This window comes from Marmota flaviventris, chromosome 7 (genome assembly GCF_047511675.1).
Source record: "Marmota flaviventris isolate mMarFla1 chromosome 7, mMarFla1.hap1, whole genome shotgun sequence".
NCBI classification, from domain to species: domain Eukaryota; kingdom Metazoa; phylum Chordata; class Mammalia; order Rodentia; family Sciuridae; genus Marmota; species Marmota flaviventris.
This window is the reverse complement of record NC_092504.1, coordinates 128,845,437-128,871,032: the sequence shown is the minus strand read 5'-3', so window position 1 is coordinate 128,871,032 and position 25,596 is coordinate 128,845,437. Positions and strand designations below refer to the sequence as shown.

At 35.8% G+C, this 25,596-nt stretch overlaps 1 protein-coding gene across 3 annotated transcripts in view; it reads left to right on the top strand.

Annotated features, from left to right (window-relative positions):
- Positions 1-25,596, top strand: part of Naa15 (N-alpha-acetyltransferase 15, NatA auxiliary subunit) — a 69,934-nt gene that overhangs the window by 491 nt on the left and 43,847 nt on the right. For 2 of the 3 annotated variants that reach the window (XR_011708034.1, XM_027926631.2), the window contains exons 2-4: positions 20,506-20,590; positions 22,609-22,713; positions 24,832-24,989. Coding sequence is in view for 2 of the 3 variants with exons in the window: in XM_027926631.2 (XP_027782432.1) it covers positions 20,506-20,590; positions 22,609-22,713; positions 24,832-24,989 (348 nt within the window). In the remaining variant the exon portion in view is untranslated. Of the gene's footprint in view, positions 1-20,505; positions 20,591-21,275; positions 21,366-22,608; positions 22,714-24,831; positions 24,990-25,596 lie in introns of those variants that run through there. The other variant, XM_071614658.1, reaches the window with a different exon arrangement.

The window sequence follows — 25,596 nt, the reverse complement described above, 5'->3', positions numbered from 1 at the left end:
AGGCTTCCCCCTCCCGTCCCCGCGCTTCCGAGGCCCTGGTTCCGGACTAGGCCCCGACCTCCCGGCTTCTAGACGGTTGGCTTTCACTCTTCCCGAGCGGAGGGAGGAGAGGCCTGGCCTCTAGCAGGGAAGCGGGCAGCACGGGCAGCGGTAGCGGCCCGGTTGGTGCAGGAATACTGCCGGCAGGCCGAAGTGGCACCCTTGGAAGGAACAGGTGGTGCGGATGCGGCACGACTCATTCATTGCCTGAACGCGGTTCCCTCTCGGTCGGCAGTCCCTCCCTCTTTCTCCCCTCCTGGGATTCACCTGTCCCCGCCCGGCCCGGGGTCACTGCACGACCTAGGAGGAGGGGAGGGAGAAGGGAGGACAGTGGAGGGGAGAAAGCTTCCAGGCAGCTACCTCCTCGAAGTTCGTTGCATATCTGAGTCTGAAGCTCCTTACGGCCTCCCTGGTTCCCTTCTTTCTGGAGTAGGGAAGAGCATTTATTTCTTAGTTTCCTAGCGGGAAACAGCCCCACCCCATCACCCTCCTCGGGAGGTGGGGCCCATGGCGAGGGGGCGGTCTGGTAGGAAGTGAAAAGTTGAGAGCCTTTAGTTGAGACGTTCTGGACAGATTTTCTTAACTCTCTAAAATGTCTTAACACTGATGCCAAAACTTAACACAGAAAAGGAAACACAAGAACTTTTAAGTTGGATCTTGTTGACGCTGGCTCAACTTCATTCTCTATGTTTCAAATGTATGCAGATTGCACTCTTAAAAAACTGAATGCGTTGATATTTGTAGTGACTGTTTACATTGTAAAATATGCCCTGTAACCTTGGAGCTATAATTAATACATTGTATCACATTTTTTTTTTTTTTTTTGGTGGCATTTAGTGTGTGGGTTGTCCCTTTCGTGCAAATATTACTTTAGGAAAGAATTAACTGTACTTGCCAAACTTAAGTCTTAAAAATTTGGAGGGTGTGTGAAAGCGTTCACCTTTTGGAATTATAATTATTTCACTTGTTGGAAAGTGAAATTCCAGTTTTTCTAGAAATAATCAAACTGATTTTTTTCCAAAAGAATCCATATGTCAGATTTCAGTTCATGTTTAAAACATTAGAAAGTTTCAATTACCCTGAGATCTGTATTAGCATTTTGTTTTTAAGACTAATTGGAGGGGCTGGGATTGTGGCTCAGCCATAGAGCATTTGCCTAGCACGTGCGAGGCCCTGAGTTTGATCCTCAGCCGCACATAAAAATAAATAAGTAAAGTAAGGGTATTGTGTTCAAATACAACTAAAAAATTCAAGTATTTAGTAAAGGGGGAGCATACTAATTGGAAGCCCAGAGTGGTTGGGCAGTTCTGTAATGTCAGGCTGAGGTAGGAGGATCTCAAGAAGCCAGCCTCAGCAATTTAGCAAGGCCCTAAGCAACTCCGTGAGACTGTATCTCTAAATAAAATACTAAAAAGGGCTGAGGATGTGGCTCATTGGTTAAGCACCTCTGGGTTCACTCCATGGTACCCCTCAACAAAAGTGATTGAAGTGTAAGTGGCATAGTTTTAGGATGAATATAACACACACACACATACACACACACACGCACACATACACACACGCACACATACACACACACACGCACGCACACACACACACACATATACACACACACATTGAGGTACTGGGGATTGAACCCCAGAGCCTGTGGCTTTCTAAGCATGTGTTCTTCCACTGAACTACACTCCCAGCCCTTATTTTTTAAACCTTTTAAAAAACCTTTTAAAAGGCTGATTGATGTGTTGGTAGGGTTAAACATAGTTTTATTGCAATTTATCTTAATATCCCCCCTTTCCTTTATTTTTGTTTTTTAAATACCCTTTACTTTTCCCTAATTCATATAATTTATATAAGTTGTTGCTTGTATCAGTGGTCTGTCCCTTTTTATTGCTAAGTAGTATTCCATTATATGGATTTACCACAGTTTGTTTATGTGTGGAAGAGCAGTTCTTCCTCTGCTCCCCAATACTGCAGATTGAATCCAGGGCTTCATACATTCCAGGGAAGTACTGTACCACTGAGCTATGTTCCCAGTTCTGCAGTTCTTTTTTTGTTTTTTCTTTTTTTGGTACTGGAGATTTAACCCATGGGTAATTTACCATTGAACTATATCCCCAACCCTTTTTTATTTTGAGACAGGGTCTCACTAAGCTGCTTAAGAACTTGCTAGGTTGCTGAAGCTGGTCTTGAACTTGCAATCCTCCTGCCTCAGCCTCCTGAGTCTTTGGGATTACAGGTGTGCGCCATCGCACCTGGCTCTAGTCTAGCAATTCTTGATTAAGCATTTTAGACAGTTTTCTTTAGTCGTAGTGATGGTGGAACAAATCTTTAATTTCATTGCTACAATCACAGTGCTCAACGATTTATTTATTGTGACAAAGTGTAGGAAAAGAAATATGAAAATCACGAAATAAAATAGTGAAGAGAAATAATGTCCTTATCCTTCTCTTATATTAAGAGTGAAGAAAATATTAAACAAAAGGATAGTATTTTTTTCCCAAATTACTTCAGCTTGCTCAACTTTTATAGTAAGTTAGCTCTTTATTTTAAGCCTTTTTTCCTTTCCTTCTGTGATGAAGGTGGACATACTTGAATGGTTAAGTCAAATGTTAGTAAGTTGGTAACTGTTAAATCATTCTGGCACCATTCAGTTTTTGAGGTTTTACATAATTTGTTGTACTATATTTGTAAATTTATGGAGGAAATGAAGTTAGCTTATGCTTTCTAAAAATGTGAAGCTTCAATTTAAAAATAATGAAAATGTTTTGGCCTTAATTTTTCAGTGGAAGCCTTGTTTACACAGTTTGCAAAAATTTCAGTTTCTGCAGTAGATTTGCCTGGCTTAGTTGATATCTAAAATTAAATTTTGTTGCACATTTGGCCCTATTCTACTTCTGAGTAAGCATTGATAGAAGTTAGTCAAAAAAACCTCTGCATAATGTTTCTTGTCTATAATTTGTTAATTTAATACGATATATATATATTGTGTAAGGTTTTGTTTAAAGAATTGTGTTTACCAGAAGTTTTCTTCTTTATTTTTGAGACAGGGTGTTGCTGGCCTTGTATCTGTGATCTTCCTGCCTTACCTTCCCCATTCTTAAGGGATTATAGATGCCTGCTACTGCACCCGGCTATTCTTCATACTCTTAAAATGGGCATTTTTATTAAGCAAGTAGCTAGTTTTGGAGTCGGGAATCAGACTTTTGGGTTTTTTCCCCCAGTGTTTGTATATTTGTATTAGTGTTTTATGTTTGTATTAGTGTTTGGATATTTTGGGTAGCAGTATAAGGGGAGGGAAGGGTTCTTTTGTAGGCAAAGAGTTGTAATTGTTAGGTTTGCACATATTATAGGTAAATTATTTCATATGATTTTTGGAAAAAGGGTTGTTTTTACAGTTAAAGCAGATAAGTTTTAGTTGCTGAAAAAGCTCACGTTAGGAATTCTTACCAAGTAGGTTTCCATGTGCACATGAAAGGACAGCTGATTTATTTTTTTAACTTTGTGCATGTGTGTGATACTGGAGATCAAACTCGGCAAGGTGATTTAAATTAAATTTCCTTGTGATAGAATTTTAGTTTTGCATCCAAATACAGATAGTTGTTTTGAAATTGGTTTTGATACAGTTTTGCTTGTATTGCCTGTGTTTAGAATATGACAAAGAAAAAACAAAAAATAGAAACAATTTTTTACCTGCTGTGAAATTCCCTTCTGTACATAGTAACGAAAAGTTTAAACTAGAATAAATTTCTTTTTGTTTTGTTTTCTTTCTGTCCTGCTGGAGATTGAACCCAGGGCCTAGTGCATGCTAGGCAAAGTGCCCTACCACTGAGTCACACACCCAGCCAGAAACTAGAATAAATTTGTGTTTTAAAGTTTTCCAGAGTGGGAGGAGGGGTGGAAAGATGTTGGTTAATAGATATAGAGGTCCATTTGGAGAGGAGAAATGACTTATAATGTTCTACAGCACAGTAGGGTAACCTTGATTGGCACAATTAATCGTGTGTTTCCAAATAGCTAGTAGAGGATTTTGAATATTCCCAGCATGAAGAAATGATAAATGTTTGAGCTTATGGATATACCTGTTACCATGATCTGAAGAATATTACTTTGTTTACCATAAATATTATAATCATGTCAATTAAAAAATAAAGACAATTTATAAAATGAGTAATATGAGAAAACTAAATGTAATCTTGCTATGATGTAAATATACTTTGTTGTTTAAAAAAATCATTTTGTTATTTTTTTTAAAATCGCTTTTTTTTTTTTTCTTTTGGTGGTACTGGGGATTGAATCCAGGGGTGCTTTATCACTGAGCTATATCCCCAGTTCTTTTTTTTTTTTTTTTTTTAAGGCAGGGTCTCACTAAATTTCTGGTGCTGACCTGGAACTTGTGATCCTCTTGCCTCCGCTTCTTGAGTCTCTGGGATTATAGGTATATTCTTATAATCACAATTTTTTTTTTTAAGAGAGAATGAATTTTAATATTTATTTTTTTTTTAGTTATCGGCGGACACAACATCTTTGTTTGTATGTGGTGCTAAGGATCGAACCCGGGCCGCACGCATGCCAGGCGAGCGCGCTACCGCTTGAGCCATATCCCCAGCCCATAATCACAATTTTTTAAGAAGCCTGTAAAAATCTAGTGAGAGGAAAAACCTTTTGATGATGTGGTAAATTTACTCTTTTGTTTGTTTCTTTACTTTGACACTTTTGCTGTAATCCTTTCTGGAATGAGGTGTAGTATGAGTGAACAATAAATACATTTTTAAAGTTTTATATTGACAAAGTTTATGTTTAAAATGTGTATGGTGTTAGAAACCTGAAATTTTTTAAAATTTATTTTTATTTATTTTTTATATATTTTTTAGTTGTTGGTAGACCTTTATTTATACACGATGCTCAAAATCGAACCTAGTGCCAGGCAAGTGCGCTACCACTGAGCACCAGCCCCAGAAACCTGAAATTTTTTAAAGAAAATGATTCTTTTGCGTTAAGAGAGCAGGTTAAGGGGCTGGGGATGTGGCTCAAGCGGTAGCGCGCATGCATGCGGCCCGGGTTCGATCCTCAGCACCACGTACAAACAAAGATGTTGTGTCCTCCAAAAACTAAAAAAAAATAAATATTAAAATTCTCTCTCCTCTCTCTTTTTTTTTTTTAAAGCAGGTTAAAAGTACATTATTTGGCAGATTATTTGGGGGGAGTTAGGGTGTTTTAGTGAAGTAAAGAGTGACTGCACTATATTTTTAGGAAAGAGGATGATAACTTAATAGGGAACTGAATTTAATGTTCCATTCTATAGGTATTTCAAAACCTTATAGTCCTTCTGGGTCATTTGGGCCTCATACAAACTATTTTTTTGATGATAATAGAATGGCCATCCCAACTATTGCATTGAAGCACTGGCTAAGGGACAGTTTCCTAAGAGGCATGCTGGAGGGCTGCTGACCAACCTGCTTTAAGTGGAGGGATCTCTCTCTTTAGTGTGTGTTCTCATTTCCTTTAATATTTCTGCCTCTGACAATGCAGTCTGACAGCATCAATTCAAGTATATCTTCTTTGTTCACAAAAGCATTTTTGGACATAGAAAATCAGGTCATATAAAGAATCATGTGCAAGGGGCTTTTGTTTGAATTTTCTCCCCCAGTTAACTACATGGCTCATTTCTCCTGTTTCTTTTAGGACTGCGCTCAGGTGTCCTCCAAGTGTTATTTAGAGGTCTTTGTTGACCAGGAGTACTTTCTTACTTATTTCTTTTGTCCTTGCTTTATTTTTCTCCAATATCATTTATCACCATTTAACAAAAATTTAAGAGTGGATTTTATGAGGATAGGAACTTTGTTTTACTAATCACTGTACTTAACAGTGGTTAAAGTGATCCACAGTAAATTGAAATGTAGCAAATATTAATAAATGTTAATAGTAAATATTAATACATATAGTAAATGTTAATAAATATTGTTGCATGAAATGAGTGTTGAAATAATGATTACAGGGCAAGAGAAAGGTTAAGGACGTGTGCTTGGGTAAATATTTTTGGAGAAAGGAGTTAAGCTGGCCCTTGGCATTGTAGAGTACATTATTATTTGAGGTAATTATAGGATATGGGGCAGAACCTATATTATCCTTGATAAGATCTTGGAGGTTTCATTTGTGAATGAATAATGGTACCTGGTTTGTTTAAGCAGCCTTCTCTCAGAAAAGCAAAGCTAGAGGAAAATTTTATTGTTTCTTTTTTGGTTGTTTTAGCATTGGAGGAAAAAAATGGTATCAGGACATTATATGAGTTTGGTGTGAGGAGGGAGCCTGCTGACTTAGAATCTCCAGTTGGTAAGGCTCAGTCACTTGCTCCTAAAACTCTACAGCTGATTCTTACAAGGTTAGGGTTGAGGACCATTGTATATGATAACTATGAAACGGGGGTATACAATATTGGGAAATTTTTGTAGATTAGGGTTGCATTATGAGTGTTTCTCAGTTGAATTCTTAGAATTTGGCAAGGTATGTTGGGAATTCAGTGTGGGAAAGAAAGCAAGGTGCTTAATTTAATTCATCAGTGATCGTTAGCCAGCCATCAGCATTCATGAGTACATACAACTTTGCTTTCTATTTACGGGCATTATCTCTGTTGAAGAGAGAAAAATTTAGATTCTAAGTGAAAATGGTTCTGGAAAGAATGTCGTTTGCCAGTTCTAATATTGAGAAGTGCAAGTGAAGAAGAATCTTAAAGAGATAGTTTTATATAAATATTGAGGTGTGGAGGGAATTGGATGCTGTGGTGACATTCTTGACTTTTGGGGATTTCCTTTGAATGTCAGCTGTACACTTAAAACATTTAAGTTCTTTTATGATGCAAGCTTACAAACTTAGATTCAAGTTGTGACTTTAAAAAATACTAGTCTATCTTGTTGCATGTGTTTTTTTCCCCCTTCGAGATAAGGGAGCAATACAATTTATGTCCTAAGTTTTTAATTTGATAAGCAGGTGCACACCTGTAATCCCAGCTACCTGGAGGCTGAGGCAGGAGGATTGCAAGTTCAAGGCCAGCCTAGGCAACTTAGTGAAACTCTGTCTCAGAAAAGCCAAAAAGGTTGGAGCTGTAACATAGTGGTAGAGCACTTGCCTAGTTTTTTGAGGCCCAGGGTTCAATCTCCAGTACTGGGGGAAAAAAAAAATTGTTTATAAAGTGCATAAAAATTCCTGTGTAGAAATAATTGCTGGAAAGGCCAATGTTTTTATCTGATAACACTCTACTGAGATTTTCTTAGGCTAGTATATGAACATATCTTTAGTTGAGATAAGTTGAAATTTCTCAGAGCTCTCCTGGGGAAATTAATCTTATTGAGGTTTTTCTCTGATTACATTAAAGGAGACATGAGAGTTTGTTTTAAAAATTATAAACATAAGAGAAAAAAAGCCTAACTTTTAGGATTGGTTGTCTACTTTCATACATGATTATTGTTCCAGTTAAAGCAGTGTTTTTTGTTTTGTTTTGTTTTTTTTTGTGATGCTGGAGATTGAACTCATTGCCTTGTGCATGTGAGGCAAGTGCTCTACCACTGAGCCACATCCCCAGACCCTCCAGGATGATTTTTTTTTTTTTTAAAGATTAAAATAAAAGCAAAGACAGTTTTATTCAGGTGCTAAATAGATTTGAAAATTGAGAAACATAGGTTCCAAGATGATTTTTTATAATTAAAATGATAATATTTATTTTTTAGAGAGAGCTTATTGGGGATTACAAGATCACATTTGATTATCTGTGCTTGAAGACTGATCAAAATCTTTAAGAATGAAAAACTAGTATTTTAGTGAATATTTTGAGGTACATTTTATGCTAGGCTTTGCATGTTAGCTGATATAAATCTGTGATATTCCTTTAAGGAAATTATAGTAAGTATAGCCAGTGCTTAGGATTGCATGTCTCACATATGCTGGGCAAGTGCTCTACCACTGAGCCACAATCCCAGCTCTTTTTATATTATATTTAGAGACAAGGCCTTGCTGAGTTGCTTATGGCCTCACTATTTTGTTAAGGCTGGATTTGAACTTCTGATCCTCCTGCCTTAGCCTCCTGAGCTGGTGGATTACAAGCGTAACCCACTGTGTCTGGGAAGAGTACTCATTATCTTTGTTTGTTTGTATAATTTTTCTTAAGTTATACATGAACACAATATCTTTATTTTATTTATTTTTATATGGTGCTGAGGATCGAACCCAGTGCCTCACATGTGCAGAGGCAAGCGCTCTGCCACTGAGCCACAAGCCCAGCCTAGGACTGCTTTTTTTTTTTTTTGACATTGATGAACCTTTATTTTATTCATATATTTGTGTGTGGTACTGAGAATCCAACCTGGTGCCTCACACATGCTAGGCAAGTGCTCTACCGCTGAGCCACAACCCCAGCCCCAGGACTGCATTTTTTAAAAGGATATTTCTAATTGTTTTATATACAGTTAGTTCTGTTGTATCAGGACATAGGTTCTTTTTTTCCCCTCTTCCTTGTTTTTTGTTTGTTTGTTTGTTTTCGGGTGGGGGGCATTTAAGTTTCTAAAAGTCTCTGTACTTTGCAAAATCATGAAGAAGATATTTAATAATTATGAATAAAATGGAGGAAATGGAGTAGGGCATAGCATTCAAAAATATTCAAAAATATTGTTAGTGAGGTTAAAAGCAAAGATAAGAACATAATAAAAATGGTTGCATAGTTTTACATGTTAATGGTTAACAAATGCGTTAATACTACTATGTAAATGTTGCACTTTCTCTACAAAACACCAAAAACTTGCTTGCATAAGTGGGGTCTGAAGGATTGGAGTTTGTGAATTGTTGAGAAGTGGTAGAAGGAAGATTATCTGAAATCTGACCAATGGTAACATCAGAGGTGGGTGGATGTGGCTTAAGGTGGCTCCCAACACACAAGGTGAACTGAGGCAGCTGGTAGGTGTTTGATGTATGTGCCTGTGTGCTTTGCCTGCTTACAGGACTTGTTTCAGCTGGGCGCTTTTTTCTGTTTTCACCTAGTGTTCTGGCATGTGAAGTTCTATAGAAGCAAGCATGAAATTTAAAGAGTGGCCCCTAATAAACCATGTTGGAGCCAATGTGTGTTTTTTTTTTTTAAGCAGCTTTATTGAATTTATATTCTTTTTTTAAATATTTTTTTTTTGAGAGAGTGTGTGTTTTAATGTTTATTTTTTAGTTTTTTTGGCGGACGCAGCATCTTTGTTTGTATGTGGTGCTGAGGATCGAACCCAGGCCACACGCATGCCAGGCGAGCCCGCTACCGCTTGAGCCACATCCCCAGCCCCCAATGTGTATTTTGAAAACAAGCATTACTACAGAATTTACTGTTCATTACCTTAGTATTATAAAGATCACCTTGCCTGTGTTTGGGTAGCTCTTCTCCCCATGTGGTTAGTAACTAAGCTAGAGCCCCTGGTCTTTTTGTACATAGTTTCTGTGAAGGGTCATACTATTTACACTGCCACTGAAGAAGGATATCCAGGGTGACTTAAACTTCTTCCAATGTATCCTTTGTTAAAGGACCTTTTGATACAAGCTAATTCACTCTAAATATTTTTGTGGTGAGATTAATGTTTTAAAACCAAGGAAATAGGGGCTGGGGATGTGGCTCAAGCGGTAGCACACTCTCCTGGCATGCGTGCGGCCCGGGTTCGATCCTCAGCACCACATACAAACAAAGATGTTGTGTCCGCCAAAAACTAAAAAATAAATATTAAAAAAAAAATTAAAAAAAAAAGATACCATTAAAAAAAAAAACAAGGAAATAAAATATTGCACATTTCTCCAATTTGTGTTTTGAATCAGTTTTGATACTTAATGGAGGAAGCCTGGTGTATGAATCTAGGGATTGAGCCTAGGGGTGCTCTGCCACTCAACTATATCACCAGCCCTGCCCCCCCCCCCCCTTTTTTTGAAATTTGTGACAGGGTCTTGCTAAGTTGCCCGGATTGTCTCCAACTTTCTACCCTCCTGATTCAGTTTCCTGAATTGCTGGGAATACAGATGTGTGCCACTGCTCTTGGTTATCATTTATTCTCTTTAAGACCAGTTATTAAATGGGGGGATAGGGTAGGGAAACAATACTTTTAAAAAAAGTTTTTTGTTTTAGTTATACATGGACAAAATACTTTTATTTGTTTATTTTTATGTGGTGCCGGGGATTGATCCCAGTGCCTCACGTATGCTAGGCATACACACTACCACTGAGCCACAATCCTGGCCCAGAAACAATACATTTTTAAAGTAATGAAAATACCTGGTAAATGGTACTTTTAGTATATTATTGTGAACTTCAACTTTTTCAGTGAATTGATCTTATATTTAACTGTGCATCTTTTTGAAAAATATTTATTTTTTAGTTGTAGTTGGACACAATACCTTTATTTTATTTATTTATTTTTATGTGGTGCTAAGGATTGAACTCGGGACCTCTCACATGTCAGATGAGCGTTCTACTCTTGAGCCACAACCCCAGCCCTTAACGTTGTGATATTTCTATTTGCTCTATTTTTGTTATTTTTTGATATGGAAAAAATATATTTCCCCCACCCCCTGGGAATTAAACTCGGGGCCTCACACTCACTACTGTTGAGCTATACCCTCAGCCTACATTTTAGTTATCTTTATATTTATGCCTTAAAAATTAACAATCTTAAGTCTTTTTTTCTTTCTTTTTTTTAAAAACTTAACTGCATTTATTATTGTTTAAAGCAGAATGTTGACTTGGGCAATACATATTTCCATTCACAAGCCTCACTGAGTTACTTTTTGAAGAGCTTTGTAACACACCTAAGGAAGGAGGTTTAAGCTTTGTTTCTTGAAATACTTTTCTTTGGAAAACAAGCCCAGGGGTGTTCCTCCCTCTTTTTTCTTATTTAGGCTTTTGCTTTTGGTTTGTCAGTTTCTTTTTTTCTTCTTTAAATTTTTTTTTTAATAGTGCTAGGGATTTAAACCAGGGGTATTTTACTTCTGAGCTACATCTCCAGCACTTTTTATTTTGAGGCAGCGTCTTGCTAAGTTGCTGAGGCTGGCCTCAAAACTTGGCGACCCTCCTCTCTCAGCCTCCAGAGTTGCTGGATTATAGGCCTTTGCCACAGTGCCCCGTGTATGCTTTAATTGAAGCTGTTGAGTCTCATTTTTTTATGTGTGGGGCAATGAATGACCTTATTCTACTTTCCCCTTTTCCATGTAAAAATAACTTTACAGTTATTTTTACTTGATGAGTTTCATTTACTTATTTATTTATATGTGGTGCTGAGGATCGAACCCAGTGCTTACAACCCCAGCCCTGTTCCCCGCCCCCCCCCATACTGGGGATTGAAGCCAGGGGCACTTAACCACTGAGCCACATCCCCAGCCCTTTTTGTATTTTATTTAGAGACAGGGTCTCACTAGGTTGATTGGGGTCTTGCCAAGTTGCTGAGGCTGGCTTGAACTTGAGATCCTCCTGCCTTACCCTCTTGAGCAGCTGGGATTACAGGCCCTCACACATGCTAGGCAAGCACTGTACCACTGAGCCATAACCCCAGCCCGCCCCCCTGCCCAATAGACCTTTTGTTGAAGTTTTCTTATTGGTTTCTTTGTTGAAGAATGCTTATTATCTCAAGAATGCTCATGGAATTTTTTTTTAGTTGTAGTTGGACACAATACCTTTGTTTTATTTATTTTTATGTGGTGCTGAGGATTGAACCCAGTGCCTTGCACGTGCTAGTCGAGTGCTCTACCACTGAGCCACAACCCCAGCTAATGGAAATATTTTTTAAATTCTTACACATTTAAACTGTTTTCTATATTCTTTTTAAAATGTGTATTCATTTACAGCAATTTTTATGTCAATTTTATTGAGGTACAGTTAACATACAGTAAGATTTGCCAATTTTGTATGTGTGCATGTGGTGCTAGGGATTGAACCCCGGGGTTTGTGCATGCAAGGCAAGCACTCTGTCAACTGAGCTATATCCCCAGCCCGTCTATATTCTTTTTTTTTTTTTAATCTTATTTATTTTTTTTTAATAACTGTATATTTCTGTTTCTGTGCCCCTATGGCCATTTCATCATTCTCCAGTCTCCATTGGGAAAATTTATCATTGAAATAATTATGAAGTTCTATTTCATAGCTGACTGAGTCATATGAATATACTTGAGTTTTGCAGAAATCTGCTCATAAGCTGGAATCCTAAATTCCCCTTCAATTTTTGTTTTTCAAATGACATAATTTAATGCTGAAAAAATGAAAGAGCCAATAAAAGCTGCACATTTTATGATACATTAACAGTATAGTATTCTGAAAGCAGATAGTGATTATTACCTTCAGTTCTGCTGCTAGGAAGACTGTATATAATTTTCACTTCTGGGCCCAAAATATCCAGAAATATATGCCAATGAATGACTCCCTAATGGCCAATCCTTCACAGAAGTGTTGATGTCAAATTCTGTCAGACCTTTTTTTGTCTATTTTATTCTGACACTCTGTATTTGTTTTAAAATATTAAGATGTCCATTGTTTTGTGAAATACTGATGACACATTTTTTTAAAAAAAGGTTTATTTGGAGGGCTGGGGTTGTGGCTCGGAGGAAAGAGCGCTTGCCCAGCACACCTGAGGCACTGGGTTCCGTCCTCAGCACCAAATAAAATAAAGGTATTGTGTCCACCTACAATTAAAAAATAAATGTCTTTAAAAAAAGGTGTATCTGGGCTGGGGTTGTGACTCTGCAGTAGAGCGCTTGCCTAGCGTGTGCGAGGCCTTGGGTTCAATTCTCAGCACCACATAAAAAAATAAAGTATTGACGACTACAATTAAAAAATAAATATATTTTTTAAAAAGGTGTATTTGGAAAAATAAAGTGGACAAGTTATTTCAGTCCTCCAGGGCTATGGTTTGGATATGAAGTGTCTCCAAAATCTCCTGTGTTAATGCAGTAATATGCAGAGGTGAGATGAATTATGAGAACTGTAACCTCATCAGTCCATCCAAGTTTGAATGGACAAACTGGGTGGAAACTGTGGGTAGGTGGGGCGTGGCTGGAGGAGGTGGGTCACTGAGGACTGCCCTGGAAGGGTTCATTTTCCCTGCACCTCTTTCCCCTTTCTCTGCTTTCTGGCTGCCAGGATTGGAGCAGTGCTCCTCTATCACATACTTCTACCATCAAGCTCTGCCTCACCTGTGGAGTTGGCCCACTGTGACAGAACCTCTGAAACTGTGAGCCCAAAATAAACTTTTTATTGTTCGAGTTGTTTGTCAGGTATTTTGGTCACAGTGATGAAAATGCATCCAATTTTTTTTAACTTTACTACTTTTTTAAAAATATAGAAATATGAGAACAATATTATGTTAACCTCAGACTGATCAGAATGTCAGAGGGACTTAAAACTTTCATATAAGGAATAACTAAAGGAAAAAGATGTTTAGCTTGCAAACTAAACTGATTCCAGTTCCATAAGTTATCAGCTTAAAGGTTGGTGGAGCTTGGGTCCATTTATGTAAAACCATTTTGGTAGTTAAAAGATAGTCAGTTGGGGCCTGGGGTTGTGGCTCAGAGGTAGAGGGCTCACCTAGCATGTGTGAGGCACTGGGTTTGATCCTCAGCATTACATTCAAATAAAATAAAGATCTGTATCCACCTGTACCTAAAAATAAAATAAAAATAAAAATAAAGAAAATAGTTGGCACCAGACATGAGCTGTTTGACTACTTATACCAGATGACATTTGAAGTTCCTTTAGTTTAAGGGATATTATAAAATAGCCTTGATTTGTTAAGTATTACCTTGGTGGATCTTATTTTATTTCATTTTTACACTGTTAAAATAAACAAACTTATTTTAAAATACAATATAAAGAATTTTTGTCCCATAGTTGTGGTAGTTTGCCATAAATCATAAGATATCAAAAATATAGTATTATCTATAAACAGAAGCTCCAACTAAAAGAATTTTAGGAGAGAGACAATGTGTTTTTTTTTTAGTCTGTTTGCAAAAAACATTAAAAAAAATTTTTTTTTAAATTGAAGTGTCATTTATCCACAGTGAAATGCATGAAGTCATGGGTATATGTCCTATCATTTGTAACAAATGCATACATCTGTGCAACTGCTTTCATTTTGAGATATAGAACATTACCATCAGCTCTTGTTCTCTTCTGTTTTAATTTAGTTTCTGCTTCAGATTTCTCTATAATCATTGAAGCTGGTTGGGTCTAAAGTTATAAGCTTTAGTTAATAATATAGTGCTTTATTTAAATATTTTTACTGCGTGCTTACTCGGGTTTTTTATGTACATTTGCATTTAAATCTTGACCAACCCATGCAAGGTTGTTAATGTCCACATTTTACAGACACAATTTCAAACAAAAAAAAAGTAGAGAATAATATAATGATCATATCTCCTTACATTGACAGTTACCAATTTTTGGTTCATTCTCTTTTCTGTCTGTGACCCCTACCTCCCTTGATTATGTTGAAGAAATCCCAGGCATCATTTCAACCAAGCTGAATTTTTATCATTTATCTTGATTTGATACTGCATTTCTTTTAGACAGTTTCAGGGAAATACTTTTTTTTTTTTGGTATTAGCTGAAATAAAATGATGGAAAGCTGTATTTAATATTAAAGAAAATCAACATCACAAAAATTCTAATGGGCAATATTGTCTAGAGTTTAAATCTTAGCAACTATTTCATAAACAGCTTTATAGCACTGGCCTAACATATTAGAATCTCAATTGATGGATAGTTTTTTCCCCCCATTTCTTGGCTATTATGAATAGTGCTGCTTTAAACATTGGGAGTGCATGTATCTGTTTATACACTGCTTTCATTTCTGTTGGGAGTGGATTTCTGTGTCATTTGGCAGTTCTGTTTTTTAATATTTTAAGGAACCTCATACTATTTTCCATAATGCTATACTTATTTACATTTCCATTAGCAGTGGGTGAGGATTCCCTTTTCTCTACATCTTTCCCAGCATTTGTTATATTTACTTTATTTGATCAGAACCATTCTTACTGGAGTGAGGTGATATATCATTGTGGTCTTGATTTGCGTTTCCCTGATGATTAGTGATGTTGAGCATTTTTTCATGTACCTGTTGGCCATTTGTATGGCTTTTTTTTTTTTTAATGTCTTTTGAGAAATGTCCGATGACCGTTTTTTAAAAAATATTTAGTTTTTAGTTTTAGGTGGACACAATAACTTTATTTTTATGCAGTGCCTCATGCATGTTAGGTTAGCCCTCTACCACTGAGCCACAACCCCAGCCCTGGTGACCTTTTTTTTTTTAATATTTTTTAGTAGTTGATGGACCTTTTATTTATTTGTATGTGGTGCTGAAAATTGAACCCAGTGCGTCACACATCCTAGGCAAGGGCGCTACCACTGAGCCACAACCCTAGCCCAAGGTGACCGTTTTTTAATGAGATAATTTTCTTTTCTTTTTTTTCTTCTTCTTCCTATTGAGTTGTTGGAGTTCCTTACATATTCCGGATGTTAGCTCATGTCAGATGTATAATTTTCAGATATTTTATCCCATTCTGTAGGTTGTCCTTCATGCTCTTGTTTCCTTTACTGTGCAGAAGATTTTTCGTTTGAAGCAACCTCATGTATCTACTTTTGTTTTTGTTTCCTGTGCTTTTGGTGTTGCCAAAAAATCCTTGCCCATTCAAATGCCTTGAAGCATTTTCTGTTTTCTTCTAGAGGCTTTATAAGTCTTCAGCCCATTTTGAGTTGCTTTTTGAATCTGGTGACAGATATGGGTCTACTTTTTCTGCATGTGTATATCCTGTTTTTCCAGCTCCATTTATGGAGATGACCATCCTTTCTCCACTATATATCCTTAGTATCTTTGTTGAAAATTATTTGTAGATATGTGTGTTAATATCTAGGCTCTTTATCCTGTTTCATTGGTCTGTGTCTGTTTATATGCCAATGCCAAATTGTTTTATTTTAGTTTTGTAGTATATTTTGAAGTCAGGCAATGTTAATGCCTCCTCCTGTGTTAATTTTGCTTAAGATTGCTTTGGCTATTCAGGGTTTTTCATGGTTCCATACAAATTTCAGGATTTTTTTTTTTTTCTAGTTCTTTGAAGACTGTTATATATATAATACATATATATTTTTGGTTTGGTACTGGATATTGAACTCAAGGGCACTTGACCACTGAGCCACATCCCCAGCCCTATTTTGTATTTTATTTAAAGACAGGGTCTCACTGAGTTTCTTAGCATCTCGCTTTTGCTGAGAACTTGCGATCTTCCTGCCTCAAATATGGATTTTTTTTAATGTTTATTTTTTAGTTATAGTTGCACAAAATACCTTTATTTCACTTATTTATTTTTATGTGGTGCTGAGGATCAAACCCAGGGTCTCGCATGTGCTAGGCGAGTGCTCTACCGCTGAGCCACAACCCCAGACCAAATATGGACATTTTAACATTATTTATTCCAATTTATGAACATCAGGTATTCCATTTTTTGGTGTCTGCTTTACTTTCTTTCATCAGTGTTTCATTGTAGAGATCTTTCACTTCTTTGGTTAAATGTATTATTATTTTTGGTAACTATTATAAGTGGATTTGCTTGATTTCTATTTCAGACCATTGGCTATTGGCATATAGCAGTACTGATTTTTGTGCATTGATTTTGTATCCTGTAAGTTTGTTGAATTTATTAGTTCTAAAAGTTATTTGGTGCCCTTGGGAGTTTTCTTCATGTAAGATTTTGTTATCTGTAAACCATGACAATTTGACTTATTCTTTTCCAATTTTGTTTGCCTATTTGCTCTGGCTAGAACTTCCAGTATGTGTTAAATAGAAGTGGTGAAAATGGCCATTTTATCTTGTTCTAGATCTTAGAAAGCTTTCTATGTTTTTAGGGAAATAATTTTTCATACATTCATGGTGGTTTTATGCACAATAACACTTAGGCTCTTTGTACATATGTAGTTTTCAGAAATAGGAAAAACTAAAAAAAAAATACCTTTTAATCAGCTTAGTCTTTATCACAGCTTCTTTCAATGCATTTTATTATTATAAGAAAAGCAAATTGTTCTTGGGCTTTCTGCTATTAAATAGAGAGGAATCCTAAATATTGTTTATTGGTCTTATATTTTATTTTATTTTGTTTTTTTGACCACTTGTGATTAATGATAGCTCCCAAGTTACTCCTGCTGTCGTTCCCTCTTCTCATCTCCTAGAATGTTGGAGGGCAGAGAAAATATGCACACTGGTTAGGAAGCTATTGCACAGAAGCTGGAGATGACAGTTCTTACTAGAGAACAGAAATATGAGGGAAGGAGAAATACCAAAGATATTTATTTAGTTTTGCTTAACCAGCTAGATGAGTGAATTGAGGTGAAGGCATCTACTGAGATGGCAAAGACTTAATAAAAAGAATACCTTTTAGGGAAGAAAACTAGTTGTGTTGTAATTAGGTTTGAGATGCAAAATATCAAAGTAGAGATAGTGAATACATCTCACTCTAGTTTGCTGTAGCATGAGTATAATCAATGATTTCTTCATGCTGAATGTAAAAGTTCACATTTTCACTGTTTTGTTTCTGTATATTTTCTATTTTATACTTGCATTAACTATCTCCCAGATTTGAGTATATTGCTCAAGAAGTTATGAGTAAATTTGTTTAAATTTGTAGTGGTGAATTCTGGCATCAGTTATCTTTGAAATACATATTTTTTTCCTGAAAAATAGAATTCTTTAAAATATTTTTATAAAAACTTTTTTTTTTGGCACTAGAGATTTAGCTGAGGGTTGTTTAAACACTGAACATCACTACCCCTTTTTACTTTTTATTTTGAGGCAGTGTCTCTCCAAGTTCCTTAGAGCATTGCTGAATTGCTGAGGCTTATTTTGAACTTGCGATCCTTTGGTTTAGCTTCCTGAGAAGCTGGGATTACAGGGGTGCACCACCATGCCTGGCATTGAAACCATATTTTGATACCTGTGTAAATTAACTGTAAAAGGTTTATGATGAAAAATATTTCCCTTATTTTCCTCTGCCCCCTTGCATTTCCAGTCCAGAATCAAGCAACTTAAGCTCTTTATTTTCTGTTTTTCCCCCTTGTTGCTTAGTAATATATATATATCTTCTATCTTTCTTTCTTTCTTCTTTTTTTTTTTTTTTTAATATTTAGTTGTAGTTTTTATGTGGTTCTGAGAATCAAAGCCAGTGCCTCACCACACGCAAGGCAGGCTCTTTTTTTTTTTTTTTAATTTTTTATTGTGGGTTGTTCAAAACATTACAAATTTCTTGACATATCATATTCCACACTTTGATTCAAGTGGGTTATGAACTCCCACCTTCACCCCATACACAGATTGCAGAATCACATCAGTTACACATCCATTGATTTACAAATTGCCATACTAGTGTCTGTTGTGCTCCACTGCCTTTCCCATCCTCCCCCCTCCCCCCTCCCCACCTCTCCCCTCCCCTCCCCTCCTCTCTCTCTACCCCCTCCACTGTATAACCCTGAGGGTCTCCTTCCATTACCGTGCAATTTCCCTTCTCTCTCCCTTTCCCTCCCACCTCTCATCCCTGTTAAATGTTAATCTTCTTCTCCTGCTCTTCGTCCCTACTCTGATCTTAGTTACTCTCCTTATATCAAAGAAGACATTTGGCATTTGTTTTTTAGGGATTGGCTAGCTTGACTTAGCATAATCTGCTCTAATGGCAAGGCAGGCTCTTTACCACTGAGCTATAGCCCCAGCCCAATATCATTATTTCTTGATATGTAGCTCTAAAGATGTTTATTTACTATTGATTAATAAAAATCATTGACACATTTGTCTACTTCTTTTTTCTCATTTCTCCTTCATAGTTACATCAAAAGTTTTGATAAACCAGTACTGAATACTTACATTGCATATATTGTTCACTATTAGGTCAGACATCTCACTAAATCTGCATATCCTTTTTTTTTAAAAAAAAAAATTTAGACATTGATGGATCTTTATTTTATTAATATTTACATGTGGTGCTGAGAATCGAACCCAGTGCTTCACACATGCTAGGCCACGTCCCCTGCCCCTGCATATCCTTTTATATACCAGTGTTTGTTTTCCTTGGAGTCAATACCTTTCCATTTAGTCAGTTGCTTGATTTTGTATAGACTTGTTGCTCATTTTTCCCGAATGTTTTTGTCTTGTTCTTATAATAGTTTTCCATGTTATCAAGCACAACAGGTGCATTTTTGCTCTTAGTAGAAACCTATGGGAATCTTTTAGTTTCTTGATCCAATTTGAAGTTGCTATAGTTCTTATTTGTGTATTAGAGTCCTTATGTACTTAGTCTTGTCTTTTTAAATTTTGTTTGAATTCCTTTTTAAAAGCAGGCTGGGTTGTAGCTCAGTGTACAACGCTTGCTTAGCATGGGTGAGGCACTGGGTTCGATTCTCAGCAGCACATACAAATAATGAAAAATAAAAGTCCATCAACAACTAAAAAATTATTTAAGAAAAAAGCTTCTTAAGAGTATATGAGGATGAAAGCTTAGCTTTCTGAAAATACTTTAAAATGTCATTTTACTTATATATCTAATTAATAGTAATTTGGCTGGGTATGGGATGTGTTTTGTTTTTTTTTTTTTTTCTTTCCCCATATGGTATTGAGGATTGAGCCCAGTTTTTTTTTTTTTTAAATGAAGCAGGATCTTGCTAAGTTGCTTAGGGCCTCAATAAATTGCTGAGACTTGACCTTGAATTTGTGATCCTCCTCTCTTTAGCCTCCTGAGTGATTGGGATTATTGAGACTTAATTTTCATTCTGATTTTGAAGGCTGTGTATTTGTTCTCTTGTTTGTTAACAATATTTCATTTATGTGAAATAAAAGAGCTAGGGGTATGGCTCAGCATACATGCTCTGCATGTTTGAGTCCCTCGGTTCAGTCCCTAGCACCACCAAAATGAGTACAACAATGGAATAAAGAGTTCAGTGTCATTCTGATTATATACCCTTTTTATGTGACTTATTTGTTGCCCCACCCCTGCCAAAGCTTTTAGTATCTTTTTATTCCAAGGCTTTGAAATGTCACTGTTATATGCCGTAGCTTGAGTCTTTTATTCTAGATATTTTGTATGTACTTCTTTAGCACTTTAAGCTTAAAAGACTTCATTTCTTTATAAAAAGAAAATGTTTAAAAATATGATACCTATATCTTTTATTATTTTCACTTTTCTATGACACTCAGTTGTTAGATTTTTTGTTTTTTTTTTTTTTTTGAGTTAGCTTATGATACTTGAATCTATTTTATGTCTCAACGACTTTTACTTTCTGTATTTGAGGTTTTTATATATTTAGTGGCATTTTAGTGGAACTTACAAGAATATGGAAATAACATTTAATACACTTAACAATTAAAAATTTAACATTGAATTTAAAGGTTTTGCATTTTGCATTTCTTGGTAAACTCACATTATTTATTTATTTATTTTTGACAGAGATGTTATGAACATAAACAGTATAGAAATGGATTGAAGTTCTGTAAACAAATCCTCTCTAATCCCAAATTTGCAGAGCATGGAGGTAAGAGCAAATACTATGTTTTTACTGCGTGTCTTTCTAGCTTCTTATTGGGCTCTTTTATTCAGCTGCTTTTATTTTCCAGAGAAAATGAATCCTATTTTTCATTCCTGTGAGAAAATAAAATTCAATACTAAATTTTTAATTTAATGGATAGCACATTCTACTTGAATTCTGATTTATTCCTAATTTGATATTAGTTATATAGGAAAGATAGAAGGACCAAAAGGGCAATCTGCTTATTTACGTAAAATTATGTTATAAGAAAATTTTACTTTAGAACTTTCATGAAGTTCTAAATTTTATTCCTTATCAATAAGCTTATTCAGAAAGTGACCTTTTTGGTCTTCACTCATGAACTATCTTTTTGATATTTAGATTGTGTCTTAGATTTTCAAAAGTGAGTCATGTTTAAGACATTTAATATAAAGTTGGGGTGGTTTACTAGTTTCCCAGTATGAAAGTAGATGAGTAGATATTTGTAGAGCAACTGGAGAAGTGTGTGGCTATGAGGAGGCAAAGGAAAAATAAGCTTTTGCAGATGTGGCCAGTGCAGACCTTGGAAAGCTCATCCATGATGAATTTGGTAGTGTGCTAGTATTGAAGAGGGGAGGGGCATAATAATTCTCTGTTAGCTCTCTTTAGTCTTGCCTACATTTACTGTACTTTCTCCTTCACTGCATTTCAGTGTTTACTTTTACTGCAGTTGTTTGGATGGAAAGCAATGCTGATAAAAGTATCTAAATGCATCTCCTTTTCCTTGTCAGCTGGATATCAGGTTGTTTTATATTCATTTTTAAAGTATGCATACTGGTAATGTGGCCATTTTAGTAGTAACATAGTGATACTATAGAAAAGTACCATATTTCATTGTTAAAAGTACAATTTCCCTCACACTGTTTGATTATTTTTAAACTGCAGCTCCCTGTATTTTAACATATTTTGAAATCAGGTGCATGTGAAGTGTCATAATTTCAGTGAAAATATTTTAAAACTGTATTTGTTGAATCTTCCTTTTGATTATACCTTTAGTCCTTATCTTTTATTTCTCACTAAATTCTCTATAAATTGTAAATTTTGTCTTAAAATTAGGTAAATAAATGACAATTAACTTTTTTTGGGGGGGGGAGGTGGATTACTGGGGATTAGACTCAGGGGCACTCAGCCACTGAGCCACATACCCAGCCCCATTTTATATTTTATTTAGAGATAGGGTCTCACTGATTTGCTTAGTGCTTTGTTTTTGCTTAACTCCTCACTTTTTGCTGAGGCGGGCTTTAACTTGTGATCCTCCTGCCTCAGCTTCCTGAGCTTCTGGGATTACAGGCATGCGACAATTAACATTTTTTTATACCTTTACACTTCATAGGATATACAGTATAAAATTAGAAATCTATTCTGGAAACGTAATACTTGCCACAGTTCTCTCTTTGAATCTGTTGACTGCGAATGGCAGGTTTTGGACATCTTTTACTCATATATTTAGTAATCCTAAAAAAATCGTTTTAAAAGAAATTTATGAAAATCAGAAATGTAGGTAACTTATGTATTTATGTTTTAATCAGAAGAGTAAATTTAACCTTTGCATAATTAGGTTCATAGAAATAAAGTCTATTTTTAAGATAGCTTTTCATAGTTTAAAGGTCATCCCATGGAATTCCCCTGAGAACAAATAGTAGTAAGAGTGATTACATGTTGTCAGTATATAAATTACTAGGTCATCTTTCTGGTCAGATGTACATGCATTATGTATGTTTTTAATCTTAAAAAAAGAAGAAAGAAAGAAAACTATAGGAGAGTCTCCAAGAATTAATTTAGAAGTCTTTGCTTATTTGGTTTGTGGATTTAAAATTTTAATTCTGGAAATGTGTCAGTAATCTCCTTCAATTTTTTAATTGTTAGCATAACATAGCATTTTTTTTGAGGGTATGATTATGTTTTATTGCTGACTATTTTTATTTCTAATGTTTAATTTCTTTCACATTTTTTACTCCCCCCCCCCCTTTTGTTATTAAAAATAGAAACCCTGGCTATGAAAGGATTAACGTTGAACTGCTTGGGAAAAAAGGAAGAAGCTTATGAATTGGTTCGCAGAGGTCTGAGAAATGACTTGAAGAGTCATGTATGTATCCTTTTTGAAATATATTTCAGGACTAAATGGGGTGTTTTGAGCTAAGGCAGCAGTTTGGTCTAGTTTCTTCTTACTATGCAATTCCAGAAGAGATTTTTCTCTCTGAAATTGAGTTAATAGCAACTGCCTTCATTCAGGGAACATTTTAACAGACCTGTCATGATTTTTTTTGCCCTTTTTTTTTTTTTTTTTTTTGGTACTAGGAATTGAATTTGGTGCACTTAACCACTGAGCCACATCCCCCCCCATCTCCTTTTATTTATTTTTTTATTTGTGAAGCAGGGTCTCACTAAGTTAGTTGGGGCTTTGCTAAGTAGCTAATGCTGGCTTTGATCTTATGATCCTCCTGAGCTGCTGGGATTATATGTGTGCAACATTTTGTGCCTGGCTTTTTTTGAGTTTTGTTTTATTTTCTGTTTTTGAAACTGGGCCTTGCTAAGTTGCTGAGGCTGGTTTTGAATTTGAGATCCTCATGCCTCATCCTCTTGAGTTGCTTGGATTACAAGAGTGTACCAACGTGTTCATCTGGACCCACTGTGTTTTAACAGTATATCTGTCTCACATATAAATGGGATTTGCATTTAAAAATGTCTATGAAAGCTCTTCCTACCCTTAAAAAAGGGGGAGGAGAAATTGTTGAATGTTTGTGTCTCCCCAGATTCATAATTGAAATCTAACTACCAGTGTAATGGTTTGGAAGGTGAAAAGGTCAAGAGAGTGGAGCCTTCAAATATGGGATTAGTGCCCTTATAAAAGAGGCCAGCAGAAACTCTTTGGTCATGTGATGACACAGCTAGAAGGAGCTGTTTATGAAGTGAGAACAAGCCTCACCAAATGCTGAATTTGCTTTATCTCGGACTTCATGGCCTCCATAACTATGAACAATAAGTGTCTTGTTGTTTATAGATTACTGTGTCTAGCTATATTATTATAGCAGTCTGACTGGACTAAGGCACCATGCAGCTTTATCATGATCATAATTTTAGAGAAAAATAAAAGAGAGAGTGTGTGTATAATAAGTAATATTAGACACAGTAGCATATAGTTCAAAGCCCAGGCTTTGGAATACAGGCTTGGACTATAATGTACTTCATGTAGATTTGAAATGCAACTATGCTTTCTGTGTGATATTAGGGTTCAGTTTCCTCATGTGCAAAATGGGGATAATTTCACCCACCTCATTGTGATGCTATAAAGATAGTGATGAAATGCAAAACAAATTTTATTTCATTAAGGAAAATGTGATCTTTGGGATCAAATAGAAATGGATGAGGGTGGCTGGGGTTGTGGCTCAGTGGTAGAGCACTTGCCTGGCATGTGTGAGGCACTGGGATCGATCCTCAGCACCACATAAAAATAAATAAATAAAGATATTATGTCCATATACAACTAAAAAAAAATTTACATATATATATAAGAAATGGATGAGGGAAGATGGAGAAAAATTGTGTGTTATATTTTAAATAAACTTTGGCAAATATTTTTGTACCTATTTTGTGAGCTTAACAATTTTAATAGCTAAAATATTTAGCAAAATTTCAAGTGTTTTGTTCACCTACACCCTAATTATTAAGACTTCTTAATAATTATTAAATGAATGAATGATTTAATATTATATGTGGTTGACTTTTAGGAACTTTTTACTGTGCTAAGTATATCATTTGTTAGCCAAAGAAAAATCTACGTGATATTGTATAATTATATACCATGGAGGCCTGGCTTCTTTTTCCTTTTAATAATAAAGATAATTCCTTTATTTATTATATGTATTCATTGAGTTTGTACCAGATACTGAACCCTTATAGTTATCACATTTAGTCATCACTACTGTGCTCCACTCTTATTATATCCATTTACATTTTTTAATAAGCAAACTTATAGAAATTAACTTGTGCAAGGTGAGTGATAATAAGGCAGGGTAGGCCTACTTTCCTCTGGTTCCAAATGCTGTACTCCTTTCCATTGTATTAACTCCCTTTTATCTTTGTATTCTTCTCTGCACCTTTTTTCAAGTTAATTTTTACCAGTGGTTGTAGGTTTCCAAGTTTCTTCGAGAATCATTTGGAACACTGTTTCTTGAATTGTAGTTTGTATCCTTAACTGAGTTCTTTAGGTTGGCATGTTTATGGCCTTCTTCAGAGGTCAGACAAGAAGTATGATGAAGCCATTAAGTGTTACAGAAATGCACTAAAATGGGATAAAGACAATCTTCAAATCTTGAGGGACCTTTCCTTACTACAGATTCAAATGCGAGATCTTGAGGGTTACAGGGTAAGTAAACTACAGAATTTTTTTATTCTAAGAGGAAAATACTGTTCTTTAGAACTTTAAGGACTTCATTTTTGAAAAGAATTTAAATCGACCCCCCCCCCCCCCAATTTAGAACAGGTACATCTTAAAATCTGACTTTATTTTCTTGTCAGGCTGATTTAATCAATTCATTAAAAAAATAAGTCCAGTCCTTTGACTGGTACTAACATGTTGTAACTCTTAACTCATACTTACTATTTTGCACCCCACTCCTTTCCTTTTTTGTTGTGCTGGGGATTGAATCCAGGGCCTCATGCATGCTAAGCAACATCCTCAGCTGCCTTTCCACATTTCCTGGAAAACAAACTTTGTTTTCCTTCTCTTTTTACGTTCCTTGAGAATAACCTTTTTTTGTAGTTTGAATTTACTTTTCTTGGATTGTATGTGGGGAAGTCCTCTTGGTCTAGCCTCCCGAGTTACACACCACCATGTCATGCTTTAGTTTTAGTTTTAGCCCTTAAGTTAGTCTTGAATTTAGTTTGTTCCTAACTCTTTCTTTTTTTTTTTCTTTTCTTTTTTTGTTGTTGTACCTGCTGAGCTTTCTCTCTATATATCTTCATTTAGTAGT